We start from the raw sequence: 26,233 nt of genomic DNA on the forward strand, positions 1-26,233 counted from the left end.
TGACTTCTACACTAGGGGGTTTTATATAACATATACCTGTGGGTATTATGTGACTTATACACTGGGGGTTTATGTGACTTATACACTAGTTTTATATGACTGATACTTGTGGGTGTTATGTGACTTATACACTAGGGGGTTTATATAACTTATACCTGTGGGTGTTATGTGACTTATACCTGTGGGTGTTATGTGACTTATACACTAGGGGGTTTATGTGACTTATACACTAGGGGGTTTATGTGACTTATACACTAGGGGGTTTATGTGACTTCTACACTAGGGGGTTTATGTGACTTCTACACTAGGGGGTTTATGTGACTTCTACACTAGGGGGTTTTATATAACATATACCTGTGGGTATTATGTGACTTATACACTGGGGGTTTATGTGACTTATACACTAGTTTTATATGACTGATACTTGTGGGTGTTATGTGACTTATACACTAGGGGGTTTATATAACTTATACCTGTGGGTGTTATGTGACTTATACCTGTGGGTGTTATGTGACTTATACACTAGGGGGTTTATGTGACTTATACACTAGGGGGTTTATGTGACTTATACACTAGGGGGTTTATGTGACTTAGGGCCTTATTCTGGTTGGTGCGGCCGGGCCGTACGCGTACGTCCCGGGATTTTTTATGATCTGCGCATGCGTACATTCGCTAATGCGCAGGCGCGAACACTCCACAACGCTTACGGACGGGTCTCTACGTGCGAAAAAACCTATACGCGAGTGTACGGGCATTGGGGGCGGCATAGGGGCGTGATGAGGGGAGCGGCCGAAATAATGAGGGAAAATGGGCGTAAATATGGGCGTACACGGGGGTGTGCACCAAAAATGAGCGGTGCTACTACCGCACGATCGACTACAGCACCGTTCATTTCGGACACAAAACAGGCGGCCGCCAACCGCCAGCTCAGACCACCCCTACAGATACCGCATGCCAGCGTGGGGCTGAGTTGGCTAATTTACGCTGATTACTACCAAACACATACACCTGAATGTAATAAGCAATGCTGCAGTCTATTAAGTCCAAACCATGATTTCACTACCTGCAAGCCACACACAGCACTCAAACACATTGGAAGCTTATCTTTCTATACTTCTCTACATTTAAAGGTTTGTTTAATTTAAGGTAAGAATCTTTTTAAGACCTGCTTATATATGCTAAGGTAGGTATTTGTTAAACAGTTAGACACATTCACTACGTGCTTTCATAGATTTTACACAGTAGCACACTCAATCTACACAAGTCGACATGTGTCAACGTGTTCACTCTAATACAAACATAGGTTTTGTATTTATGATACAATAACATAAAACACATCTAACACCTACAAAGGATGTTTCAGCAATGTTTTAAGCCCATGGCCACTATTTTGCACATTAATTAATTCAATCAATTAATTAATTTTCATAATTATAGTTGAAAGGCAAGATTTGCAGGTCCATATATGTGAAGGGTATGTCAGCGTACACGGACCTACGCTCACTCTCACGAGCGGTGACATAAGCTGACTTTTCTATTGAAAACAATAGGGACCCGTCCGTGCAAGCTGGCGTACGCTCAGATCTCCGCAAGAAGGCGGTGGGAAGACGGACGAGAGACGTCCGTAAACGGTGGTGTACGCTCAATTGTACGCCAGTTGTCGGAGTGTAAGGGCTGGCCCGTCCGTGTACGTTGGCGTACGCTCAATTGTACGCCACTCCCCTTTGCCGTTGTTTCTGGCCGTACGAATGCGGCTGAGTTGTGGGTGGACTTAACCCCAACGGCCGCGTACGGAGAGCGTACGTTAATAGCGAACGTACGCACGTTTGGCCGCTACGATCAGAATAACCTCCTTATACAGGGGGTTTATGTGACTTATACACTAGGGGTTTTATGTGACTTATACACTCGTTTTACAGTATATGACTGATACATGTGGGTGTTATGTGACTTATACACTAGGGGGTTTATATAACTTATACCTGAGGGTGTTATGTGACTTATACACTAGGGGGTTTATGTGACTTATACACTAGGGGGTTTATGTGACTTATACACTAGAGCAGTGGTTCCCAAAATGTGTGCCTAGGCTTCCTGGGGTGCCTCGGAGCACTTGCAGGGGTGCCTCAGGTTGGTGGTCCAGAACCAATTCAAGTTATTTATGGGCAATGAATTAGGCAAAATCAGTGCTTGTGGCTTCCAATTAAGAATATGTGGGTAAACAGAAGTGAATCATGTTTCTCACCACATAAGTGGACCTAAGGAAAACATTTAAATCACAACTAATTTAACCCCTTCCCGACATTTGACGTACATTTACGTCATGGTCGGGAAGCACTTCCCGACACATGGCGTAAATGTACGTCATGGATTTAAACTGTCACCGCGTCTATAGACGCGGTGACAGTTTCAACATGTCTGCTGTCCCTGACAGCAGACATGTCCGTGCATGCCCAGGGGGGGCTGCGATGCCGCCCCCCCCGTCGGCGATCGCTGTGATTGGCTGTTCAGTGTGAACAGCCATTCACAGCGTTTTCCTGTGTCACCGGCGAATAACGTTCGCCGGTGACACGGGATCGGAGGTGATTGGTGCTGTAAAGTACAGCACCAATCACCGCGGGGTGTAAGGGTGACACTGGTGTCACCCCACCTCACCCCGCCCGCCCCCAAAGGCCGTGATTGGTCCGTCGGACCGACGGACAAATCACAGCCATGGAGGGGGGTTTAAACTAACGGTGACTGCACTGCAGACGCCATTCCGGTCTGGAATAGCGTGCAGTGCGGTCACCGTGCCCACCTGCCGCCATATACTGACCAGAACCTTGCTCCATACTTACCTGATCACTGCTTCATCACTGCTTGATCACTGCTTGATCTGTGCTTGTAGTGTGCTGGATGCTTCCTGGATCCTGTTGCTACTTGTGCCTTCCTGTGCTGTGAAATTGTGCTGCTGCAGTGTAATAGCTAGATAGAGAGATAGATAGAGAGAGATAGAGAGATAGAGAGAGATAGAGAGAGATAGAGAGAGAGATAGTGTCAGAGAGTGCTATATTTTGTGCTGCTGCAGTGTGATATAGTTATAGATAGAGAGAGAGAGATAGAGAGAGATAGATAGAGAGGCCTAGTGACAGAGTGCTATATTTTGTGCTGCTGCAGTGTGATAGTTATAGAGAGATAGAGAGAGATAGAGAGAGAGAGATAGAGAGAGATAGTGACAGATTGTGCTATATATTTTTTATATAACTGACTGCTGCCCCCTCCTTTTGTGCTGATCAGTATAAATTAACTGATCAGCAACTTTTTGGGGGCGCAGGTTTTTTTTTATATATAGATATACCTGTCAGTGCTGCTGCTGCAGTGTCATAGAGTGATAGATAGTGAGAGATAGAGAGATAGAGAGAGATAGTGACAGAGAGTGATAGAGAGTGCTAAATTTTGTGTCTGCTGCCCCCGCCTTTTGTGCTGATCACTATATCTGAGGTGATCAGCAACTTTTTTGGGGGTACAGAGGGTTTTTTTTTTTTATATATACCTGTCAGTTGCACTGTCAGTTGCACCAAAGGTTGTGCACCTGCTGCACCTCACTGGTAATCAGTGTCGCATCACTGATCACCTTTTTTTTTTTTTGTGAGTGCTGTGGGGTATTTTTAAAATTTTTTTTTTACACACACTGTGATTTTGTGGGTGTCCTGTGGCCACTGTGCGCTGATCAGTGACGTACATCACTGATCAGCTTTTTCGGCACAGGGTTGATCTATTTTTTTTTTTTTTTTTGATCAAATTCCTGTTGCCTTTGAGCGCTGTTCAGTGACAGACGTTACTGACCAACATCTGTGCTCAATTTTTGGCGCAGGACCTTTTTTTTTTTTTTTTTTTTACCCCTTCAATTTTTTATTTTTAACCCCTTCATTTTTTTTTTTTTTTATTGGTATAAAGTATTTTTTTTTTTCCTGCACTACATACACACTACACACTACATACCCCCCGGGTTGAAATAAAGTTTGTACCCCCCCCTACACTATACACGTGTTGAAACATTTCACTACCAGTAACACAAAAATAAAAATGGCATCCCAAATGTCCTCCCAAATGTCCTCCCAAATGTCCTCCCAGTCATCCAGGAGAATGTATTCAGTGGAGGAGGCATATGCCATGCTTGCCTCTGACTCTGACACAGCCAGTGATGCAAGCGGGGAATTTGAAGGATTCGTCTTAAGCTCCTCTTCCTCCTCTGGTGATGAGGGACCCCCTCAAAGACGCCCCCGTAGAGCAGCTGAGACCCCCCCCCCAACAATTGATCTCGTATGGACCCCACCACCAGACAATTTTGAGCCCCAGGTTCCTGAGTTTTTGGCCATGCCAGGAATCCAATTTGATTCCACAGGTCTCAGAGAAATTGACTTTTTCAAATTATTTTTCTCTGATGATTTTATAAATTTAATGGTGGACCAAACTAATTTATATGCCCAGCAGTTTATTGCTCAAAACCCCACGTCATCATTTGCTAGGTGGACCCCTGTAGATGCAGTAGAGATGATGACGTTTTGGGGTCTGGTGTTTCATATGGGCATAGTAAAAAAGCCAGAAATTAGGCAATATTGGAGTACAGATGTTCTGTACAGTACTCCATTTTACCGTATGGCCATGACCCGGACTCGATTTGAGACAATTCTTAAATTTATACATTACACCGATAATGCACAGTGCCCACCCAGAGATGATCCCACCTTTGACCGGCTATTCAAAGTCAGGCCGGTCATTGATCATTTCAGTGCCAAATTTGAAGAGGTGTACATCCCTGAAAAATTTATTTGTATCGACGAGTCCCTTATACATTTTAAAGGAAGGGTTAAATTCCGCCAGTACCTTCCCAGTAAGAGGGCAAGGTATGGCATAAAAATGTATAAACTGTGTGAAAGCACCTCAGGGTACACCCACAGGTTTAGGGTTTATGAAGGGAAGGATTCAAGAATTGAACCGCCAGAATGCCCCCCCTCCCTCGTAGGTGTTAGTGGGAAAATTGTCTGGGATTTAGTGCACCCCTTCCTGGATAAAGGTTATCACCTCTATGTGGATAACTTTTACACTAGCATCCCCCTGTTTAAGGCCCTTGGTTCAAGAGGTACAGCAGCTTGCGGTACTGTGCGCAAGAACCAAAGAGGCCTCCCAAAAACGCACATTGCCCAAGTAATGAGAAGGGGTGAAAGCAGGGGAATATGCAACGAAAATATGTTGTTGGTCAAATATAAGGACAAGAGGGATGTCCTTATACTGACAACAATTCACGGAGACAGTACCACCTCCGTCCCTGTACGAGGTACCAGTACCCACACCTCAAAACCTAATTGTATCCTGGATTACAATAGGTACATGGGCGGAGTGGATCTTTCAGATCAGGTACTGAAGCCGTACAGTGCCCTGCGGAAAACAAAAATCTGGTACAAGAAGGTGGCCGTGTATATCATCCAGATGGCACTGTATAACGCTTACGTGCTATTCCGTTCTACCGGCCAGAGGGGGACATTTATGCACTTTCAAGAGGAAGTCATAAAGGGCCTAATATTTGGGAACCAGCAGGCAGAGGGCCCCAGTACTTCTAGTACTGGCCCCCGTATTGTACCAGGGCAGCATTTTCCTGATGAAATCCCCTCCACTGGAAAAAAGGGCAGGACACAAAAAAGGTGCAAAGTTTGCTATAAAAAGGGAATAAGAAAGCAAACTATTTTCCAGTGTGACACTTGCCCCGACAAACCCGGCCTATGTATAAAGGAGTGTTTTAAAATATACCACACATCTATGGAATATTAGGTTCATAATTTCACCGTGCTTCGGGGGTCTTGCTAATGCCACATAGCACCCACCATTCATTCCACCAGAATCTGAGCCGCAAAATCCAAAAATCACTCCTTCCCTTCTGAGTCCTGCCATGCACCCAACTGGTATTTTTTGGTCACATGTGAGGCATTGCCGTACTTGGGAGATATTGGGGCACAGATTTTGGGGTGCTTTTTCTCCTTCATTCCTTGTGAAAATGAAAAATTTTGAGCCAGAACTGCATTTTTGTGTAAAAAAATTTAATTTTTCATGTTCACTGCCCAGTTTTATCAAAATTGGTGAAACCCCTGGGGGTTTGAAATGTACACTATACCCCTAGATGAATTCCCTGAGGGGTGTAGTTTGCAAAATGGGGTCACTTGTGGGGGGTTCCACTGTATTGGTGCTTTGGGGGTCTTGCTAATGCGACATAGCACCCACCATCATTCCACCAGAATTTGTGCTGCAAACTCCAAATATCACTCCTTCCCTTCTGAGTCCTGCCACTTTTTGGTCACACATGAGGCATTGCCGTACTCGGGAGAAATTGGGGCACAGATTTTGGGGTGCTTTGTCTCCTTCATTCCTTCTGAAAATGAAAAATTTTGAGCCAGAACTGCATTTTTGTGTAAAAAAATGTAATTTTTCATTTTCACTGCCCACTTGTATCAAAATTGGTGAAACCCCTGGGGGTTTGAAATGTACACTATACCCCTAGATGAATTCCCTGAGGGGTGTACTTCGCAAAATGGGGTGACTTGTGGGGGGGTTCCACTGTATTGGTGCAACATAGCACCCACCATTCATTCCACCAAAATCTGTGCTGCAAAATCCAAAAATCACTCCTTCCCTTCTGAGTCCTGCCATGCACCCAACTGGTATTTTTTGTTCACATGTGAGGCATTGCCGTACTCTGGAGAAATTGGGGCACAGATTTTGGGGTGCTTTTTCTCCTTCATACCTTCTGAAAATGAAAAATTTTGAGCCAGAACTGCATTTTTGTGTAAAAAAATGTAATTTTTCATGTTCACTGCCCACTTGTATCAAAATTGGTGAAACCCCTGGGGGTTTGAAATGTACACTATACCCCTAGATGAATTCCCTGAGGGGTGTAGTTTGCAAAATGGGGTCACTTGTGGGGGGGTTCCACTGTATTGGTGCTTTGGGGGTCTTGCTAATGCGACATAGCACCCACCAAAATTCCACCAGAATCTGAGCTGCAAAATCCAAAAATCACTCCTTCCCTTCTGAGTCCTGCCATGCACCCAACTGGTATTTTTTGGTCACATGTGAGGCATTGCCGTACTCGGGAGAAATTGGGGCACAGATTTTGGGGTGCTTTTTCTCCTTCATACCTTCTGAAAATGAAAAATTTTGAGCCAGAACTGCATTTTTGTGTAAAAAAATGTAATTTTTCATGTTCACTGCCCACTTGTATCAAAATTGGTGAAACCCCTGGGGGTTTGAAATGTACACTATACCCCTAGATGAATTCCCTGAGGGGTGTAGTTTGCAAAATGGGGTCACTTGTGGGGGGGTTCCACTGTCTTGGTGCTTGGGGGGTATTGCTAATGCGACATAGCACCCACCCAAAATTTCACCAGAATCTGAGCTGCAAAATCCAAAAATCACTCCTTACCTTCTGAGTCCTGCCATGCACCCAACTGGTATTTTTTGTTCACATGTGAGGCATTGCCGTACTCGGGAGAAATTGGGGCACAGATTTTGGGGTGCTTTTTCTCCTTCATACCTTCTGAAAATGAAAAATTTTGAGCCAGAACTGCATTTTTGTGTAAAAAAATGTAATTTTTCATGTTCACTGCCCACTTGTATCAAAATTGGTGAAACCCCTGGGGGTTTGAAATGTACACTATACCCCTAGATGAATTCCCTGAGGGGTGTAGTTTGCAAAATGGGGTCACTTGTGGGGGGGTTCCACTGTATTGGTGCTTTGGGGGTCTTGCTAATGCGACATAGCACCCACCAAAATTCCACCAGAATCTGAGCTGCAAAATCCAAAAATCACTCCTTCCCTTCTGAGTCCTGCCATGCACCCAACTGGTATTTTTTGGTCACATGTGAGGCATTGCCGTACTCGGGAGAAATTGGGGCACAGATTTTGGGGTGCTTTTTCTCCTTCATACCTTCTGAAAATGAAAAATTTTGAGCCAGAACTGCATTTTTGTGTAAAAAAATGTAATTTTTCATTTTCACTGCCCACTTGTATCAAAATTGGTGAAACCCCTGGGGGTTTGAAATGTACACTATACCCCTAGATGAATTCCCTGAGGGGTGTACTTTGCAAAATGGGGTGACTTGTGGGGGGGTTCCACTGTATTGGTGCAACATAGCACCCACCATTCATTCCACCAAAATCTGTGCTGCAAAATCCAAAAATCACTCCTTCCCTTCTGAGTCCTGCCATGCACCCAACTGGTATTTTTTGTTCACATGTGAGGCATTGCCGTACTCGGGAGAAATTGGGGCACAGATTTTGGGGTGCTTTTTCTCCTTCATACCTTCTGAAAATGAAAAATTTTGAGCCAGAACTGCATTTTTGTGTAAAAAAATGTAATTTTTCATTTTCACTGCCCACTTGTATCAAAATTGGTGAAACCCCTGGGGGTTTGAAATGTACACTATACCCCTAGATGAATTCCCTGAGGGGTGTAGTTTGCAAAATGGGGTCACTTGTGGGGGGGTTCCACTGTATTGGTGCTTGGGGGGTCTTGCTAATGCGACATAGCACCCACCAAAATTCCACCAGAATCTGAGCTGCAAAATCCAAAAATCACTCCTTCCCTTCTGAGTCCTGCCATGCACCCAACTGGTATTTTTTGGTCACATGTGAGGCATTGCCGTACTCGGGAGAAATTGGGGCACAGATTTTGGGGTGCTTTTTCTCCTTCATACCTTCTGAAAATGAAAAATTTTGAGCCAGAACTGCATTTTTGTGTAAAAAAATTTAATTTTTCATTTTCACTGCCCACTTGTATCAAAATTGGTGAAACCCCTGGGGGTTTGAAATGTACACTATACCCCTAGATGAATTCCCTGAGGGGTGTACTTTGCAAAATGGGGTGACTTGTGGGGGGGTTCCACTGTATTGGTGCAACATAGCACCCACCATTCATTCCACCAAAATCTGTGCTGCAAAATCCAAAAATCACTCCTTCCCTTCTGAGTCCTGCCATGCACCCAACTGGTATTTTTTGTTCACATGTGAGGCATTGCCGTACTCGGGAGAAATTGGGGCACAGATTTTGGGGTGCTTTTTCTCCTTCATACCTTCTGAAAATGAAAAATTTTGAGCCAGAACTGCATTTTTGTGTAAAAAAATGTAATTTTTCATTTTCACTGCCCACTTGTATCAAAATTGGTGAAACCCCTGGGGGTTTGAAATGTACACTATACCCCTAGATGAATTCCCTGAGGGGTGTAGTTTGCAAAATGGGGTCACTTGTGGGGGGGTTCCACTGTATTGGTGCTTGGGGGGTCTTGCTAATGCGACATAGCACCCACCAAAATTCCACCAGAATCTGAGCTGCAAAATCCAAAAATCACTCCTTCCCTTCTGAGTCCTGCCATGCACCCAACTGGTATTTTTTGGTCACATGTGAGGCATTGCGGTACTCGGGAGAAATTGGGGCACAGATTTTGGGGTGCTTTGTCTCCTTCATTCCTTGTGAAAATGAAAAAATTTTGAGCCAGAACTGCATTTTTGTGTAAAAAATTTAATTTTTCATTTTCACTGCCCAGTTGTACCACAATTGGTGAAACCCCTGGGGGTTTGAAATGTACACTATACCCCTAGATGAATTCCCTGAGGGGTGTAGTTTGCAAAATGGGGTAACTTGTGGGGGGGTTCCTAAATTTTAGCATCTTATGGTGCCTAGAAACCTACATGGTGCCTAAAAAATAATCTCATAAAAAGGAGGCTCCAAAATCAAGTAGGTGCTCCTTCTATTATGAAGCCTGTGGTTTGGTCAACGTGCACACTAGGGCCACATATAGGATATTTTTGAAAACAAAAGAATTGGGGGGATCAATTTTTAGTCACATTTCTCTAGTAAAATGTACTGTGTTCCTTAGAAAAATGTATTAAAATTGCAAATCTGCAAAAAAAATGAAATTTTGAAATTTCACCTACACTTTGTTTTAATTCCTGTGAAACACCTAAAGGGTTAACAAACTTCCAAAATGCTGTTTTGAATACTGTGAGGGGTGCAGTTTTTGAAATGGCATCATTTATGGGGGTGTCTCACATACAAGTCCCTCAAAGTCATATCAGAACTGAACTGGTCCCTAAAAAAATCAGTGTTTGAAATTTTCTTGAAAATTTGAGAATTTGCTATTCATATTGTAAGCCTCCTAGTGTCCAAAAAAATTAAAAGGAAGTTGAAATAATGATGGAAACATAAAGTAGACATATGGTCTATGTTAGTTATTAACTATTTTGAGTGGTATGATTATTTGTCTCACAAGCAGAAAATTTAACATTTTGCAAATCGCTAAATTTTCCATTTTTTCACGACATTTTGGTATTTTTCACAAAAAAACACAGACTGTATCGACCCAAATTTACCACTAATTTGAAGTACAATGTGTCACGAAAAAACAATCTCAAAATCACTGGGATAAGTAAAAGCAAAAAAAAGTTATCCCCACTTAAGTGAGACATGTCAGATTTGAAAAAAATGGCTCTGTCAGGAACGCAAAAACTAGCTCTGTCAGGAAGGGGTTAATATTTTTCATGAAATTAGTAACCAACCTTTGGCCTAGGGGTGCCATGAAAAATATTCTGATACTTAAGGATGCCGTGATTCAAAAAGTTTGGGAACCACTGCACTAGGGGTTTTATATAACTTATACCTGTGGGTGTTATGTGACTGATACACTGGGGGTTTATGTGACTTATACACTAGGGGTTTTATATAACTTATACCTGTGGGTGTTATGTGACTGATACACTGGGGGTTTATGTGACTTATACACTAGGGTGTTTATATAACTTATACCTGTGGGTGTTATGTGACTTATACACTGGGGGTTTATGTGATTATACACTAGGGGTTTTATATAACTTATACCTGTGGGTGTTATGTGACTTATACACTGGGGGTTTATGTGATTATACACTAGGGGTTTTATCCGACTTATATGCTAGTTTTATATGACTGATACATGTGGGTTTTATGTGACTTATACACTAGGGGGTTTATGTGACTTATACACTAGGGGTTTTATATAACTTATACCTGTGGGTGTTATGTGACTTATACACTGGGGTTTATGTGACTTATACACTAGGGGGTTTATGTGACTTATACACTAGGTTTTTTTTTATAACTTATACCTGTGGGTGTTATGTGACTTATAAACTAGGGCAGGGGTGGCTAGATTTTTGTGTCCCGGGGTCTACTTTTAGTTCACATATTTAGCGGAGATCTACCAATGGGCCTGATTCGGAGGTGACCATATACTGATATTTAGTTTTGCTATTCCGCATGCATGAAAGTACCGGAAACCCCTTACTGCAGACCCGTAAATCTAACTGTATGATGGAGGGCACAGTGGCACATGGCATTGCTGCCAGTAGAGATGGTAACTGTATATTTCTGCAGATATGAATATATAAGAGTCAGCAACTGCACATACATACATGCATACATACATTCATACATACGTACGTACGTGCATACACAAACATACATACATACATACATGCATACATATACATATATACATATACATACATACACAAACATACATACATACATACATACATATGTTCGCTAGGCTGCTAACATACACAACCTACCGAACAGTCTGTATCACTGGAACCATGACCACAGTCCACAGTTATCACTCCTGAGCAGTCATCAATCCACGTGGGATCATGCCTATATTATATGCAATTCAGAGTTTAACATCTTCCAAATGTAACACGGAATTAATATCGTTTTTCTTATTTATTTTTTTACTTTCGGTCAGTTATGTAATTATTGTCCGTGACTGGAACCTCTGCAGTGTGAATCCTGTTCTACCCCTTTCACATCACAAAACGCAGGGTCGCACTGGGACTTTGAAACGGCTCAGTCCCTGGACAACCCTGCATTTTACTCTGTTCACATCCACTCAGCGAACTGCCAATATTGCCGGTTCACTGACCTCACCCCGGGGCGTGGCAGAGCATCATCGGGGGAGGTGGAGGAGGCAATGCTTAGTGCTGGCGCTGCTCCAAGCACTGCCTCCTCCATTGGTGTGAACGGGAAATGGGTCACTCGACCTTATTAACCTGTTCACACCGCAATGCAACACGGCAACGAACCGGTAAGAACCCTTCTTTTTTTACCGGTTCATATTGCCATGTTGCTACCGCTTTGCAGGACCCGGTAACCCCTTTCACACCGCACCAATTACCGGGTCGAACCGGCATGAACCTGGTAATCACAGTAGGTGCGATGTGAAAGGGGTATAGGTTGCTTTTTATTTCATGTCCTATTATCATGTATTGCTAATTGCATATTGTAACCTACGTAGTGCACCCAAGATGGCCGCCTGGCCTGGGACTCTCCTGTGTAGAAAGAGCCGTGACTGGTTCTGATAATTATGCAATGATTTCTCCTAATCCCAATGTGCGTAGGAGGAATAATCCTTGGCATTGATAACACAAAATGTCTGTCACACCTTAGTATTTTATTCATTGTTTCTGTATTCTCTGAAAACCTAAACTTCTGTAATACGTTCATGTTATCTGTAACGTGTCCTGTGCCGAATTGGAGAAATTACTGTAGAAATCTAATTCTTCTTTTTCTTCTTCTTCCTTTGTTAAATCTTCTTTTTATTTGTATTTATTATTATTATTATTATTATTATTATTATTATTTATCAGGAGTTTATAACCCATATATCATATAACCGACTTGCATTATTCACATACAACACATACAAATATAATGTTTCCCTACCAAACCTTGAGCGCATATTAGTCGGAGGCATTGATTCATTACTCCATAAGCCCCGCCCATTTGTATGGTCATCTAAGTGATCAGGGTGTAAGCCTACTCCATACGCCCCTCCCATTTGTATGGTCACCTCAGTGACCAGGGTGTAAGCCTACTCCATAAGCCCCTCCCATTTGTATGGTTACCTCAGAGATTAGGGTGTAAGTCTACTCCATAAACCCTGCCCATTTGTATTGTCACCTCCGTGATCAGGGTATAAACCTACTCCATAAGCCCTGTCCATTTGTATGGTCAGCTCAGTGATCGGGGTGTAAACTTACTCCATAAGCCCCTCCCATTTGTATGGTCACCTCAGTGATCAGGGTGTAAGCCTACTCCATAAGCCCCGCCCATTTGTATGGTCACCTCAGTGATCAGGGTGTAAGCCTACTCCATAAGCCCCTCCCATTTGTATGGTCACATCAGTGATCAGGGTGTAAGCCTACTCCATACGCCCCACCCATTTGTATGGTTACCTCAGAAATCAGGGTGTAAGCCTACTCCATAAGCCCCTCCCATGTGTATGGTCACCTCAGTGATCAGGGTGTAAGCCTACTCCATAATCCCCACCCATTTGTATGGTCACCTCCAGGGCCGGTGCTAGGGTGTCCGGCGCCCTCCTGCAAACCATACATTTTGCGCCCTTTCACATTGCCATTGTAACAAGCTGCAGCCCGATTGCGGGAGCATATGAAACATGCGATCCTATAGAGGATCTCGGGTGCATACACCATCTCAGTGCTGTGTCCGCAAAATGTTGCAGGCGATCCAAAAGCAGTACATAAAGTATATGCAGCACTCGTGACTAAGGGGGAAAGGAGGGGAGAGAAGGAGGAGATGGAAGAAGAGGGGAGGAGATAGAGGGGGCGGAGTGTTGAGGACTGGCAACGGCACTGGCACAGCACACTGAGAAGAGGGAAGGAAGGTGAGGCGGCGCTGCTGCCTGTTCGTCATTTGATTGACAGCTGACAGGAGCAGGGAGCAATGGGTAGGGGGTGGATCCGGGAATGACATGTCATCCAGACATTCACAGACAACCCTACATGCCTCAGCGCAAGTGTACGTGAGGAAGAGGGGGCAGGTCGCAGGAGGAGAACAGTGTGTGCGCAGTGCAGGGAGCTGCTCAGCCTCTCCATACTGCCGGCGTCTGTCAGACAGGCGCTGCGGGTGGCATGTAGGAGGCAGTGACAGTGAGGGCTGAGGCAGCTTTAGCAGAGCAGGGATGGAGACAGCGCCTTTTCAGCATGGCGCCTCCCTGCTTTGCAGGAGCTGCTGAGTGGGTAGCGCCGGCCCTGGTCACCTCAGTGATCAGGGTGTAAGCCTACTCCATAAGCATGGTCACCTCAGTGATCAGGGTGTAAGCCTACTCCATAAGCATGGTCACCTCAGTGATCAGGGTGTAAGCCTACTCCATAAGCATGGTCACCTCAGTGATCAGGGTGTAAGCCTACTCCATACGCCCCTCCCATTTGTATGGTCACCTCAGTGATCAGGGTGTAAGCCTACTCCATAAGCCCCTCCCATTTGTATGGTCACCTCAGAGATCAGGGTGTACGCCTACTCCATAAGCCCCACCCATTTGTATGGTCACCTCAGTGATCAGGGTGTAAGCCTACTCCATTTACTTTCCATTACCACCTCTAATCTCATTTACCCACCAGCCCTCACTGCGACCTCCTGACCTTTTGGAGCATTTATTAAAATATAAATAAAGACAAATTCACACAAAATATATTTAATAAATAAATTAAAACTTTTATTTTAAGTAAAATGTATATATATTATTTTTGCTCTGCATTATAAAATAGGGAATACTGGAACAGGATTGTTCCAGAACTCTTACACACTTGTCCTATAAGAGGAACAAGATGGTGGAGTCATCCATCAGCACTCAGGAGAGGAAAAACCCCCTGTGGGGGAAACCTCTGGGGACCCATGGCTGACGGACTGCCCGTCCCTCTAGGCATTAAGAGACTTTGCAGAGTTTGCCCAAACCACCCACCCACTAACCTTATATAACCCGTCATCCCTTCTGTCACCCCAAATCTGTATTTTAACTTTTTTTCCCAGATGATGAAGAATGCACCCGATGGCACCGGGGGGCACGCGCATGTCCACAGTAATGGGGGGGAGAGACAAGGTAGGGGGAGAGACAGACAAGGTAGGGGGGCGAGACAGACAAGGTAGGGGGCGAGACAGACAAGGTAGGGGGCGAGAGAGACAAGGTGGGGGAAAGAGACAAGGTAGCTAGCTACCCATTAGTAATAGGACTCTATGTAAGAATCAGCCAGAACCCCTTTAGGACTCGTCTCTGGTGCTATAAGGGGTTAGGGCTGCAATGATATATATAGGACAGCTCTAACTCTGTTTCCTATGTCCCCACCGGGTCTGATCTCTATACACATACACAGACGGCCGTCATGTATGTGCATTAGTCAGTAACCCATTGCCAACAGGCTGCTGGCAACACAGCAGAGGATACAGCGGAGGAGGGGACACCGCTGGTCCTCGCTGGAAAGATACTGTGTGTGATGGTAAATACCAGCGGCATATCCTGTGTATCACACGGACACTAACACAATATGCTGCCAGGATTTAGTATCACTCTTACATGGAGCCCAAAGTATGATATAACTATAACAACAGTATCAGATAATAACAAAGTAATGGGTACAGCACCGTATACATCTCTCCCACCTCTGCACATTAATAAGTAGGGATCCGTACGGGGACTTGATGCAGCATAGGACACCTTGTGCCTTGCGACACGTCCTAACCGCTCCATACAGGGTTTATCCAGTGCCATCCAGACACCGCCCTTAGGTGTCCCAGGTGCAGCCCTAGTGGCTGCTTAGTACTGCCCCCCTAGGTGGGAGATTTGTTTTTATCCAATACTGTCCTGTCGGTCAGGTGATCAGTCATATATTACAGTAGTCACGCTCCGAGTCTGCCGCCGCATCACACTAACCTGCCCTTATCTCTGTCCAGTCACTAACCTTATGTGAGTATGTCCTCCTGCTGGTGAGCTGCGCACTGCCCGAGTCCTGTGAGGTGAATGAGTGAGACAGCCTCAGTACAGCCCTGATTATGACATCACTATGACCTCACAGACCCCACCTGATTGGCCAGTTTGAGGTTTGAGGCCCATTATGACATCACAGCTCTTTTGTCTTTTGCATGACTGACCTGAGGGAAATGTGATTTCACTTCTTATTTTAAATATTACATTCACATCAGAATCTAATGTATTATTTGATGGCAGGATTTCCCTATAAATCTTTGGGAATGTGAGGTTTTATATGAACACAATTGTCACTGTAGTTACATTGTTTTCTAGCAGGGGTGGCCAGATTTTTGTGTCCCGGGATCATACCTCCCATCATAACCCATTCCAGGAGGGACAAGATGCTCTCTTTCTGGACATTCATGTCAGTGGCAGTTGCAGGGCTGCAGCACAGTCCACAATTCAGATAGGGGAGCCCCACCAACTGCCACCCTAAACACCACAGTCTGGACTCACTGGCAGGTGTGGCTCCCCTTATTGAATTTGTGACATTGGTGCAGTCCCACCTCTGCAACTACCACTGGCAGCAAGTCCAGGAGCAGAGCATTTTGTCCCTCCTGGATTGGGTCATGTTGGGAGGTACTTTTAGTTCACATATTTAGCGGAGATCTACCATTGTCAATGGGCCTGATTCGGAGGTGGCCCATGTACTGATATTTTGTTTTGCTATTTTCCGCATGCATGAAAGTACCGAAAACTGCAGACCCGTAAATCTAACTGTACGATGGCGGGCACAGTGGCACATGGCATTGCTGCCAGTAGAGATGGTAACTGTATATTTCTGTAGATATAAATACATAAGAATCAAGAACTGCACAATCAGCGTGAATCTCAGCCAATCAGCGTGCACCGTGCGGCCAGTGTTTTTACAACAGAAGCGCTTCCCGCGCCGCCGCATAGCGGTAGTTATTTCTTATTCACTGAAGGGACCCCCCACCGCCGCCAGCTTTATACTCAGCACCGCAGGTACCCGCGCGGCAAGGACACCACTGCAGGCTCCTGTCAGAAGCGGGCATGGACCCCCTTTGCACGGGGGGCGAGGGGCGAACTACCGCCCTACAGTGGCCGGCGCCCTAGGCAAATGCCTAGACCTGCCTAGTGGTGGCGCCGGCCCTGCATACATACATATACACACATATACATACATACAAACATACATACATACATACACAAACATACATACATACACACATACATATATATACATACATACATACATACAGTAGCATCCACCTCTGAACCAGGATCACAGGCCCTATGCTTCCCACAATAGATTTTGTTTTGCTGACCGCTCTTACACACATAGGGCCACATTCCGCTTGCCTCGCTCGGACACCAATTCATTTGCAGAGTGTATCTTAGCCCACTGCGCATGCCTACCTTTTGCAAGACGCATGTGTAGGTTTGGGCAACCGCGCACACTCGCGGCCTTACGAGTAGAAATACGCTAGCGAAGAAACTCGTGCAGAGTAGTCGTAATGTGGGCGTATGTGTTGGCGCGGCCACAAAACTGGGCGGTAACTGGGGCGTATACTGGGGTGGTGACTACATGTGCTGGGCGGTGGCTTCGCTCCACTGTGAGAGCGCTCGGACTGATTGAGCTTAAAATCATTCACTCTGTAAAAGTAAGTCTCACGCCTCGCAGGCCAGCCGATTCTCTGCCCCACATTGGCAGGGGCGATCAACACGGACAATTGCTAAAATACCTGCACACAATATGCACCCATGCAGCATACACGTTTCTTTACTATTAGTTATATAATCACATATATTAGAATGGTAGATGCTATATGTGATTGGATTACTAATAGTATTACTAATACTGGCCATAGTGACCTTCAAATGAAATTGGTTTTATATTGTTATGGTAATGCGGCCGTGACGCACGTGTAGGAGCCGGACATATGACATTGCCGGATGTCAGCTGCCCGCCCAGATCCCTGCTTTTGCACGGAGAAATGCCCGAGTGGTCTGAGCTCGCGGGAGCTGCCTGACCGCTCGGTCCTGCATTCGATGGTATGCGACCATCGAATGATGGGGGAGGTTCCCAGAGATGGAGGAGGTATATACATGAGAAATCCACTCGTGCTCCGTGCGGTCAGTGGCTTACCGTATTCGGACGGAGTGAGCGATCTGTACGGAAGGTGGGGTTTAGGACGCACGGTCCTGGCCGCATATTCGGCTCCGGCCGCACAGACCAGAATAAGGCCCTATATGTGGTCCAAGTACCCGCATCTGACTCCTGCCTGAACAGAATATTTGTGATTGCTCATAATTTGTTACACCGCGGTCCGACAGCGCGCAGCCATTTTCATCTGTTCTAGGATCTATTAGTCAGTCAGCGACTGATAACCAGGACACAAGCACGGAACCACTCGGGTATTGTATCATATAACGGAGCAGGCGGCGGCTGTACTCCAGCAGCATCAGCCTGCAGCCACTGTACCACCCATATCAGACAATTACACCCCACACACTACATCCAGGAGTCGCTCAGGGTGTACTTGGTGCTGTGAGGAGCCTCTGTGCTGGTACAGAGCGGTAAGCCCAGCATATGTGGGTGTGGGGCCAGACTGATATATAACAGCTGCAGAGGGCTCTTCACAGCGTTCCGGTGACGTCATGACATCAGGGGCACTACCGGGAGCTGGCGTTCTGAAACGTCGGATGTTCATGTTCACGTGTATTTTGTTAATTTGGCTGTGATCTACCAGCGGATGCCCCAAGATCTACTGGTAGATCAGGATCTACCTTTTGGCCAGATCTGCACTAGGGGTTTTATGTGACTTATACACCTGTGGGTTTTATGTGACTTCTACACCTGTGGGTTTTATGTCACTTATACACTAAGGCAGGGATTCCCAAACTTTTTTGTAATCACGGAACCCTGAAGCATCAGAATTATTTCACGGCACCCCAAAGCTTTAGAAATAATTTCACGGAACCCCTAGGCTAAAGGTTTCTCATTGAGAAAGAAACAAATATTTTGTTAAATAAATTGTGTTTATATCTTATCCTTAGGATCAGTTATGTGGTGATGGACAGGATTCACTTCTGTTTGTCTATCAATTTGACTATTATAGTGGACATAATAAACTTGGGTACTTATGTATTATCTGGACTCCCATGTTAAATGCACCCCATTTTTTCATCCCCCTACTATCCAACTACGCATGGAGTTGATTTTATATAGTGTGGCGAGCGTAGCGAGCCACCGTGCCCGAAGCGTGGCGAGCGGACGCGGTCTCATAAGAAAAACGGAAGCCCAGATATTACATAAGTACCTAAACTTGAATTGGTCCCAGACCACCAACCCAGGGCACCCCTGCAAGTCCTCCAAGGCACCCCAGGGTGCCACGGCACACAGTTTGGGAACCACTGCACTAGTTGTTTTATGTGACTTATACACCTGTGGTTTTTCCTGCGTGGACCCGGATCAGCGACTGTGTAAAAGGGGTCAACCCGTGTCTGTTTACACAGGACTTCTACCCAGGTCCTCGCCAGGGAGGAACACGGGCAGGACCTGGGTAGTGGGCAGTGTAAACGGGTATGCCGGGTTGTTCGACACGGCTCCCATTTACAGCAATGGGGAAGCCCAACCTCCGGGCCGCAGCGTGGTTCACACTTTTGAAGATTACCCAGGCTTGCACCTACGATAATTGCACCAGCCGTACTGTATGCTGGGTTCCGGATCTCCGTCATGTCTGGCTTCCAATGTCAGGGATTTTGTGCATGAGTTTGCAGCCACTTTAGCAACACCCCCACAAAATGCATGTACCATGAGCTTTGTCTCTGTGTGTCTGCATGCACACCGTATCACACATGCATGCGCGGTAGCAAAAAGTAGCTCCACGTTTGCACTCCACTTGAATTGGCGCAATTATATGATGGTGCTGAGTATCACGTGTGTATCCTGATCCAGCTACATTAGGGAACGGAGCAGGAGATGTGACTGAGCCCCAGCTGCTGGTGTAGGTCTGCACACAAATGAGAAGATGCAATAAAACTGGAATAAGTTCCACAGTTATATTACTGATCCCAGTCCCTGCCCTATATTTATCACACAGAACATAAATCACAACGTGTCCATTTATATTTAGATTGAGTTTGAAATTCATCCCATTAATAGTCTATTGCCTGCACCAGAGGTGGAATTACCTTTGGTGCAGCAGGTGCAGTGAATTGGGGACACACTGCAGAACTAAGGGGCCCACTGCTGCCCCTGTCACCCTCTTCCTGTCACCCACTGTTTTACTTTCACCCTCTGCCTTTCCCTGTCACCCTCTGTCTCCTTGTCACACTCTGTCTCTCCCTGTCACACTGCATCTTCCTGTCACTCTTTGCCTTTTCCTGTCACCCACTGTTTCACTTTCACCCTCTGCCTCTTCCTGTCACCCCCTGTCTCTCCCTGTCACACTCTGCCTCCCTCTGCCTCTCCCTGTCACCCACTACCTTTCCCTGTCACCCCCTGCCTCTCCCTGTCACACTCTGCGCCTCCCTGTCACACTCTGTATCTCCCTGTCACTCTTTGCCTTTTCCTGTCACCCACTGTTTCGCTTTCACCCTCTGCCTCTTCCTGTCACCCCCTGTCTCACTCTGTCTCTCCCTGTCACACTCTGCCTCCCTTTGCCTCTCCCTGTCACACTCTGCCTCTCCCTGTCACACTCTGCCTCCCTTTGCCTCTCCCTGTCACACTGTGCCTCTCCCTGTCACACTGTGCCTCCCTCTGCCTCTGCCTCTCCCTGTCACACTCTACCTCTCCCTGTCTCCCTCTGTCTCTCCCTGTCACACTCTGCCTTTCCCTGTCACGCTCTGCCTCTCCCTGTCTCCCTTTGCCTCTCCCTGTCACATTCTGCCTCTCCCTGTCACATTCTGCCTTTCCTTGTCACACTCTGCCTCTCCCTGTCTCACTCTGCCTCTCCCTGTCACATTCTGCCTCTCCCTGTCTCACTCTGCCTCTCCCTGCCTCCCTCTGCCTTTCCCTGTCACACTCTGCCTCTCCCTGTCTCACTCTGCCTCTCCCTGTCTCACTCTGCCTCTCCCTGTCTCCCTCTGCCTTTCCCTGTCACGCTCTGCCTCTCCCTGTCTCCCTCTGCCTCTCTCTGTCACATTCTGCCTCTCCTTGTCACCCCTGCCTCTCCCTGTCACCCTCTGCCTCTCCCTGTCTCCCTTTGCCTCTCCCTGTCACTTTCTGCCTCTCCTTGTCACCCCTGCCTCTCCCTGTCACACTCTGCCTCTCCCTGTCACCACTGCCTCTCCCTGTCACACTCTGACTCCATCTGCCTCTCCCTGTCTCACTCTGCCTCTCCCTGTCTCACTCTTCCTCTTCCTGTCTCACTCTTCCTCTTCCTGTCTCACTCTGCCTCTCCCTGTCTCACTCTGCCTCTCCCTGTCTCCCTCTGCCTCTCCCTGTCACACTGTGCCTCCCTCTGCCTCTCCCTGTCACACTCTGCCTCTCCCTGTCTTACTCTGCCTCTCCCTGTCTCATTCTGCCTCTCCCTGTCTCACTCTGCCTCTCCCTGTCACATTCTGCCTCCCTCTGCCTCTCCTTGTTACCCCCGCCTCTCCCTGTCACACTCTGCCTCTCCCTGTCTCCCTCTGTCTCTCCCTGTCACACTCTGCCTTTCCCTGTCACGCTCTGCCTCTCCCTGTCTCCCTTTGCCTCTCCCTGTCACATTCTGCCTCTCCCTGTCACATTCTGCCTTTCCTTGTCACACTCTGTCTCACTCTGCCTCTCCCTGTCACATTCTGCCTCTCCCTGTCTCACTCTGCCTCTCCCTGCCTCCCTCTGCCTTTCCCTGTCACACTCTGCCTCTCCCTGTCTCACTCTGCCTCTCCCTGTCTCACTCTGCCTCTCCCTGTCTCCCTCTGCCTTTCCCTGTCACGCTCTGCCTCTCCCTGTCTCCCTCTGCCTCTCTCTGTCACATTCTGCCTCTCCTTGTCACCCCTGCCTCTCCCTGTCACCCTCTGCCTCTCCCTGTCTCCCTTTGCCTCTCCCTGTCACATTCCGCCTCTCCTTGTCACCCCTGCCTCTCCCTGTCACCCTCTGCCTCTCCCTGTCACCACTGCCTCTCCCTGTCACACTCTGACTCCCTCTGCCTCTCCCTGTCTCACTCTTCCTCTCCCTGTCTCACTCTGCCTCTCCCTGTCTCACTCTGCCTCTCCCTGTCTCCCTCTGCCTCTCCCTGTCACACTGTGCCTCCCTCTGCCTGTCCCTGTCACACTCTGCCTCTCCCTGTCTCACTCTGCCTCTCCCTGTCTCACTCTGCCTCTCCCTGTCTCACTCTGCCTCTCCCTGTCACATTCTGCCTCCCTCTGCCTCTCCTTGTTACCCCCGCCTCTCCCTGTCACACTCTGCCTCTCCCTGTCTCCCTCTGTCTCTCCCTGTCACACTCTGCCTTTCCCTGTCACGCTCTGCCTCTCCCTGTCTCCCTTTGCCTCTCCCTGTCACATTCTGCCTCTCCCTGTCACATTCTGCCTTTCCTTGTCACACTCTGCCTCTCCCTGTCTCACTCTGCCTCTCCCTGTCACATTCTGCCTCTCCCTGTCTCACTGTGCCTCTCCCTGCCTCCCTCTGCCTTTCCCTGTCACACTCTGCCTCTCCCTGTCTCACTCTGCCTCTCCCTGTCTCACTCTGCCTCTCCCTGTCTCCCTCTGCCTCTCCCTGTCTCCCTCTGCCTCTCCCTGTCACACTGTGCCTCCCTCTGCCTCTCCCTGTCACACTCTGCCTCTCCCTGTCTTACTCTGCCTCTCCCTGTCTCATTCTGCCTCTCCCTGTCTCACTCTGCCTCTCCCTGTCACATTCTGCCTCCCTCTGCCTCTCCTTGTTACCCCCGCCTCTCCCTGTCACACTCTGCCTCTCCCTGTCTCCCTCTGTCTCTCCCTGTCACACTCTGCCTTTCCCTGTCACGCTCTGCCTCTCCCTGTCTCCCTTTGCCTCTCCCTGTCACATTCTGCCTCTCCCTGTCACATTCTGCCTTTCCTTGTCACACTCTGTCTCACTCTGCCTCTCCCTGTCACATTCTGCCTCTCCCTGTCTCACTCTGCCTCTCCCTGCCTCCCTCTGCCTTTCCCTGTCACACTCTGCCTCTCCCTGTCTCACTCTGCCTCTCCCTGTCTCACTCTGCCTCTCCCTGTCTCCCTCTGCCTTTCCCTGTCACGCTCTGCCTCTCCCTGTCTCCCTCTGCCTCTCTCTGTCACATTCTGCCTCTCCTTGTCACCCCTGCCTCTCCCTGTCACCCTCTGCCTCTCCCTGTCTCCCTTTGCCTCTCCCTGTCACATTCCGCCTCTCCTTGTCACCCCTGCCTCTCCCTGTCACCCTCTGCCTCTCCCTGTCACCACTGCCTCTCCCTGTCACACTCTGACTCCCTCTGCCTCTCCCTGTCTCACTCTTCCTCTCCCTGTCTCACTCTGCCTCTCCCTGTCTCACTCTGCCTCTCCCTGTCTCCCTCTGCCTCTCCCTGTCACACTGTGCCTCCCTCTGCCTGTCCCTGTCACACTCTGCCTCTCCCTGTCTCACTCTGCCTCTCCCTGTCTCACTCTGCCTCTCCCTGTCACATTCTGCCTCCCTCTGCCTCTCCTTGTTACCCCCGCCTCTCCCTGTCACACTCTGCCTCTCCCTGTCTCCCTCTGTCTCTCCCTGTCACACTCTGCCTTTCCCTGTCACGCTCTGCCTCTCCCTGTCTCCCTTTGCCTCTCCCTGTCACATTCTGCCTCTCCCTGTCACATTCTGCCTTTCCTTGTCACACTCTGCCTCTCCCTGTCTCACTCTGCCTCTCCCTGTCACATTCTGCCTCTCCCTGTCTCACTGTGCCTCTCCCTGCCTCCCTCTGCCTTTCCCTGTCACACTCTGCCTCTCCCTGTCTCACTCTGCCTCTCCCTGTCTCCCTCTGCCTCTCCCTGTCTCCCTCTGCCTCTCCCTGTCTCCCTCTGCCTTTCCCTGTCACGCTCTGCCTCTCCCTGTCTCCCTCTGCCTCTCCCTGTCACATTCTGCCTTTCCTTGTCACCCCTGCCTCTCCCTGTCACCCTCTGCCTCTCCCTGTCGCCCTTTGCCTCTCCCTGTCACATTCTGCCTCTCCTTGTCACCCCTGCCTCTCCCTGTCACCCTCTGCCTCTCCCTGTCACCACTGCCTCTCCCTGTCACACTCTGACTCCCTCTGCCTCTCCCTGTCTCACTCTGCCTCTCCCTGTCTCACTCTTCCTCTCCCTGTCTCACTCTGCCTCTCCCTGTCTCACTCTGCCTCTCCCTGTCTCACTCTGCCTCTCCCTGTCTCACTCTGCCTCTCCCCGTCACATTCTGCCTCCCTCTTCCTGTCACCCACTGTTTTTCCCTATCTGTACTGGCTGACGGACAATGTCTAGGTCAGGATACATATGATGGACATGGTCACTAGGTGGACACATGTAAAGGTCAGTAGGAGTTTTCACGGTTATTTATTTTTTGTTATTTTGTGGACTTTACCATATACGTGGGCTCCGGTCAGGCTCGGTAAGGTGTGACATTGCTGACCGGCTATTCCTCTCCGTTTGACGACTTTCTGTCTGTTCACAAGTCTCTGGGCTTTTAGTTGCACTTCACATGCGCAGCCTGCCAAGCGGGCTCGTACATATGCAGAGACTGGGCTGCTGATGCGGTAAGTTAACCCCTAGAGCTCCAGCCCAGTATCGCACAGCGTCCACTCAGGGAGACAGAGTAGCTGGGGGCATGGCCATGCTCTCCACAGCAAGGAAAATGGGGTGTGGTCATGCGGGAGTATTACAATCGTAGGCCATGCATTCTGACCATGAGGCCACACCCACTATTTTGGTGTGCACGCCTTTGGTGTGCACAGGGGTCCCTCCTCCACTGCCACCAATGTTGGACGGTATGTATTTTATGGATAAATTGGGCACCTTAGTCCCATCCCATTAATAAGTTGACTACAGGTCTCTTATTAAGGCGATCCCATGTCTCCACTATATAGGTTACAGACACACGCTCAGCCACAGGCACACGCTCAGCCACAGACACACGCTCAGCCACAGACACACGCTCAGCCACAGACACAAGCTCAGATATAGACACACGCTCAGCCACAGACACAAGCTCAGCCACAGACACAAGCTCAGATATAGACACACGCTCAGCCGCAGACACAAGCTCAGATATAGACACACGCTCAGCTACAGATACAAGCTCAGATATAGACACACGCTCAGCCATAGACATACGCTCAGATATAGACACGAGCTCAGCCACAGACATGAGCTCAGCCACAGACACGAGCTCAGCCACAGACACACGCTCAGCCACAGATACAAGCTCAGATATAGACACACGCTCAGCCATAGACATACGCTCAGATATAGACACGAGCTCAGCCACAGACACAAGCTCAGCCACAGACACGAGCTCAGCCACAGACGCTTTACAGAACTGATTATTCCTGCCATCTCTGTACTAATTCAGCCCACGTGTACAAGCGGCACGTCTCTGATGCTGCATGCGATCTGCTAGTTCACGTATTATCCAGCCTGTTGCGATCAGATCTGGATTGTTAGTTTGTCAGCAGAATATCGGTGTAACATTGTTACTCATCTTATCTCTCATTTTAGGTCGGGCCTCATCTTGACACCTTTGGAAGTGAAAAAGCGCGTCAAAGAGCTTTCAGCGCCCACCAGTCGGATGCCATCGCTCGCCGAGGTCATCTTGGCCAAGGCATTTATAATATCAGTTGAGAGCTGGAGATTGATGGAATATATTCTCGAATACAATAATTTAATAAGAATCTGTGTCCACACCAATAAAACAGGAGGCGTTTTACAGTTTGTTGTGGCCCAATGTTTATGTCAAGAAGCGCGTTACCATGGTAATGAGAGCACTGTGTAACTTAGTCGCACAATAAGGTTCCAGATGACACAAGCAGGTACTTCCTTACTTCATCCATGTCCGGTGTCGGAACCCCCCCCCCCCGCACACACACACACACACAAACACACACCACCTTATATAAATATATGTATGTTATGTATATCGGGGCCGATTCTGGATCACACACAGTGATCTGAATTAGGCCCCTCCCCAATGGTCGGGGTTTGCACAAATGGGCTTTTCTGCGCAAACACTGACTATGAATGGTCGTGGCAAATTGCTCACACGCCAGGCAGTCTGCAGAGGAGAGGGAGGGGCGGTGGTGGCACTGGGCCATGGGAATGCCCAGAGTTTTTATGGGCGTCCCCATGAAAATGCTGCACGTTCCCATGGATACACAGTTGGGCCGCTGGATACATGGATACACAGCGGGCGGCATCCTATGACGTCAGCCGCCCGCCCGGTCTTTGTCCCGGTGGCCGCAGTTGAGACTGACAG

General features: G+C 47.9%; 1 protein-coding gene across 1 annotated transcript in view; it reads left to right on the forward strand.

The window, feature by feature from the left end:
- Nucleotides 1-25,692, forward strand: part of CFAP77 (cilia and flagella associated protein 77) — a 164,012-nt gene extending 138,320 nt beyond the window's left edge. Inside the window, exon 6 of the mRNA XM_083160923.1 lies at nt 25,480-25,692. Within this exon, the coding sequence (XP_083017049.1) occupies nt 25,480-25,602 (123 nt within the window). The 3' untranslated portion in view covers nt 25,603-25,692. The remainder of the gene's footprint in view (nt 1-25,479) is intronic.
- Nucleotides 25,693-26,233: the final 541 nt, after the last annotated feature.

This window comes from Crinia signifera, chromosome 9 (assembly GCF_055691185.1).
Source record: "Crinia signifera chromosome 9, ASM5569118v1, whole genome shotgun sequence".
Classification (NCBI taxonomy): domain Eukaryota; kingdom Metazoa; phylum Chordata; class Amphibia; order Anura; family Myobatrachidae; genus Crinia; species Crinia signifera.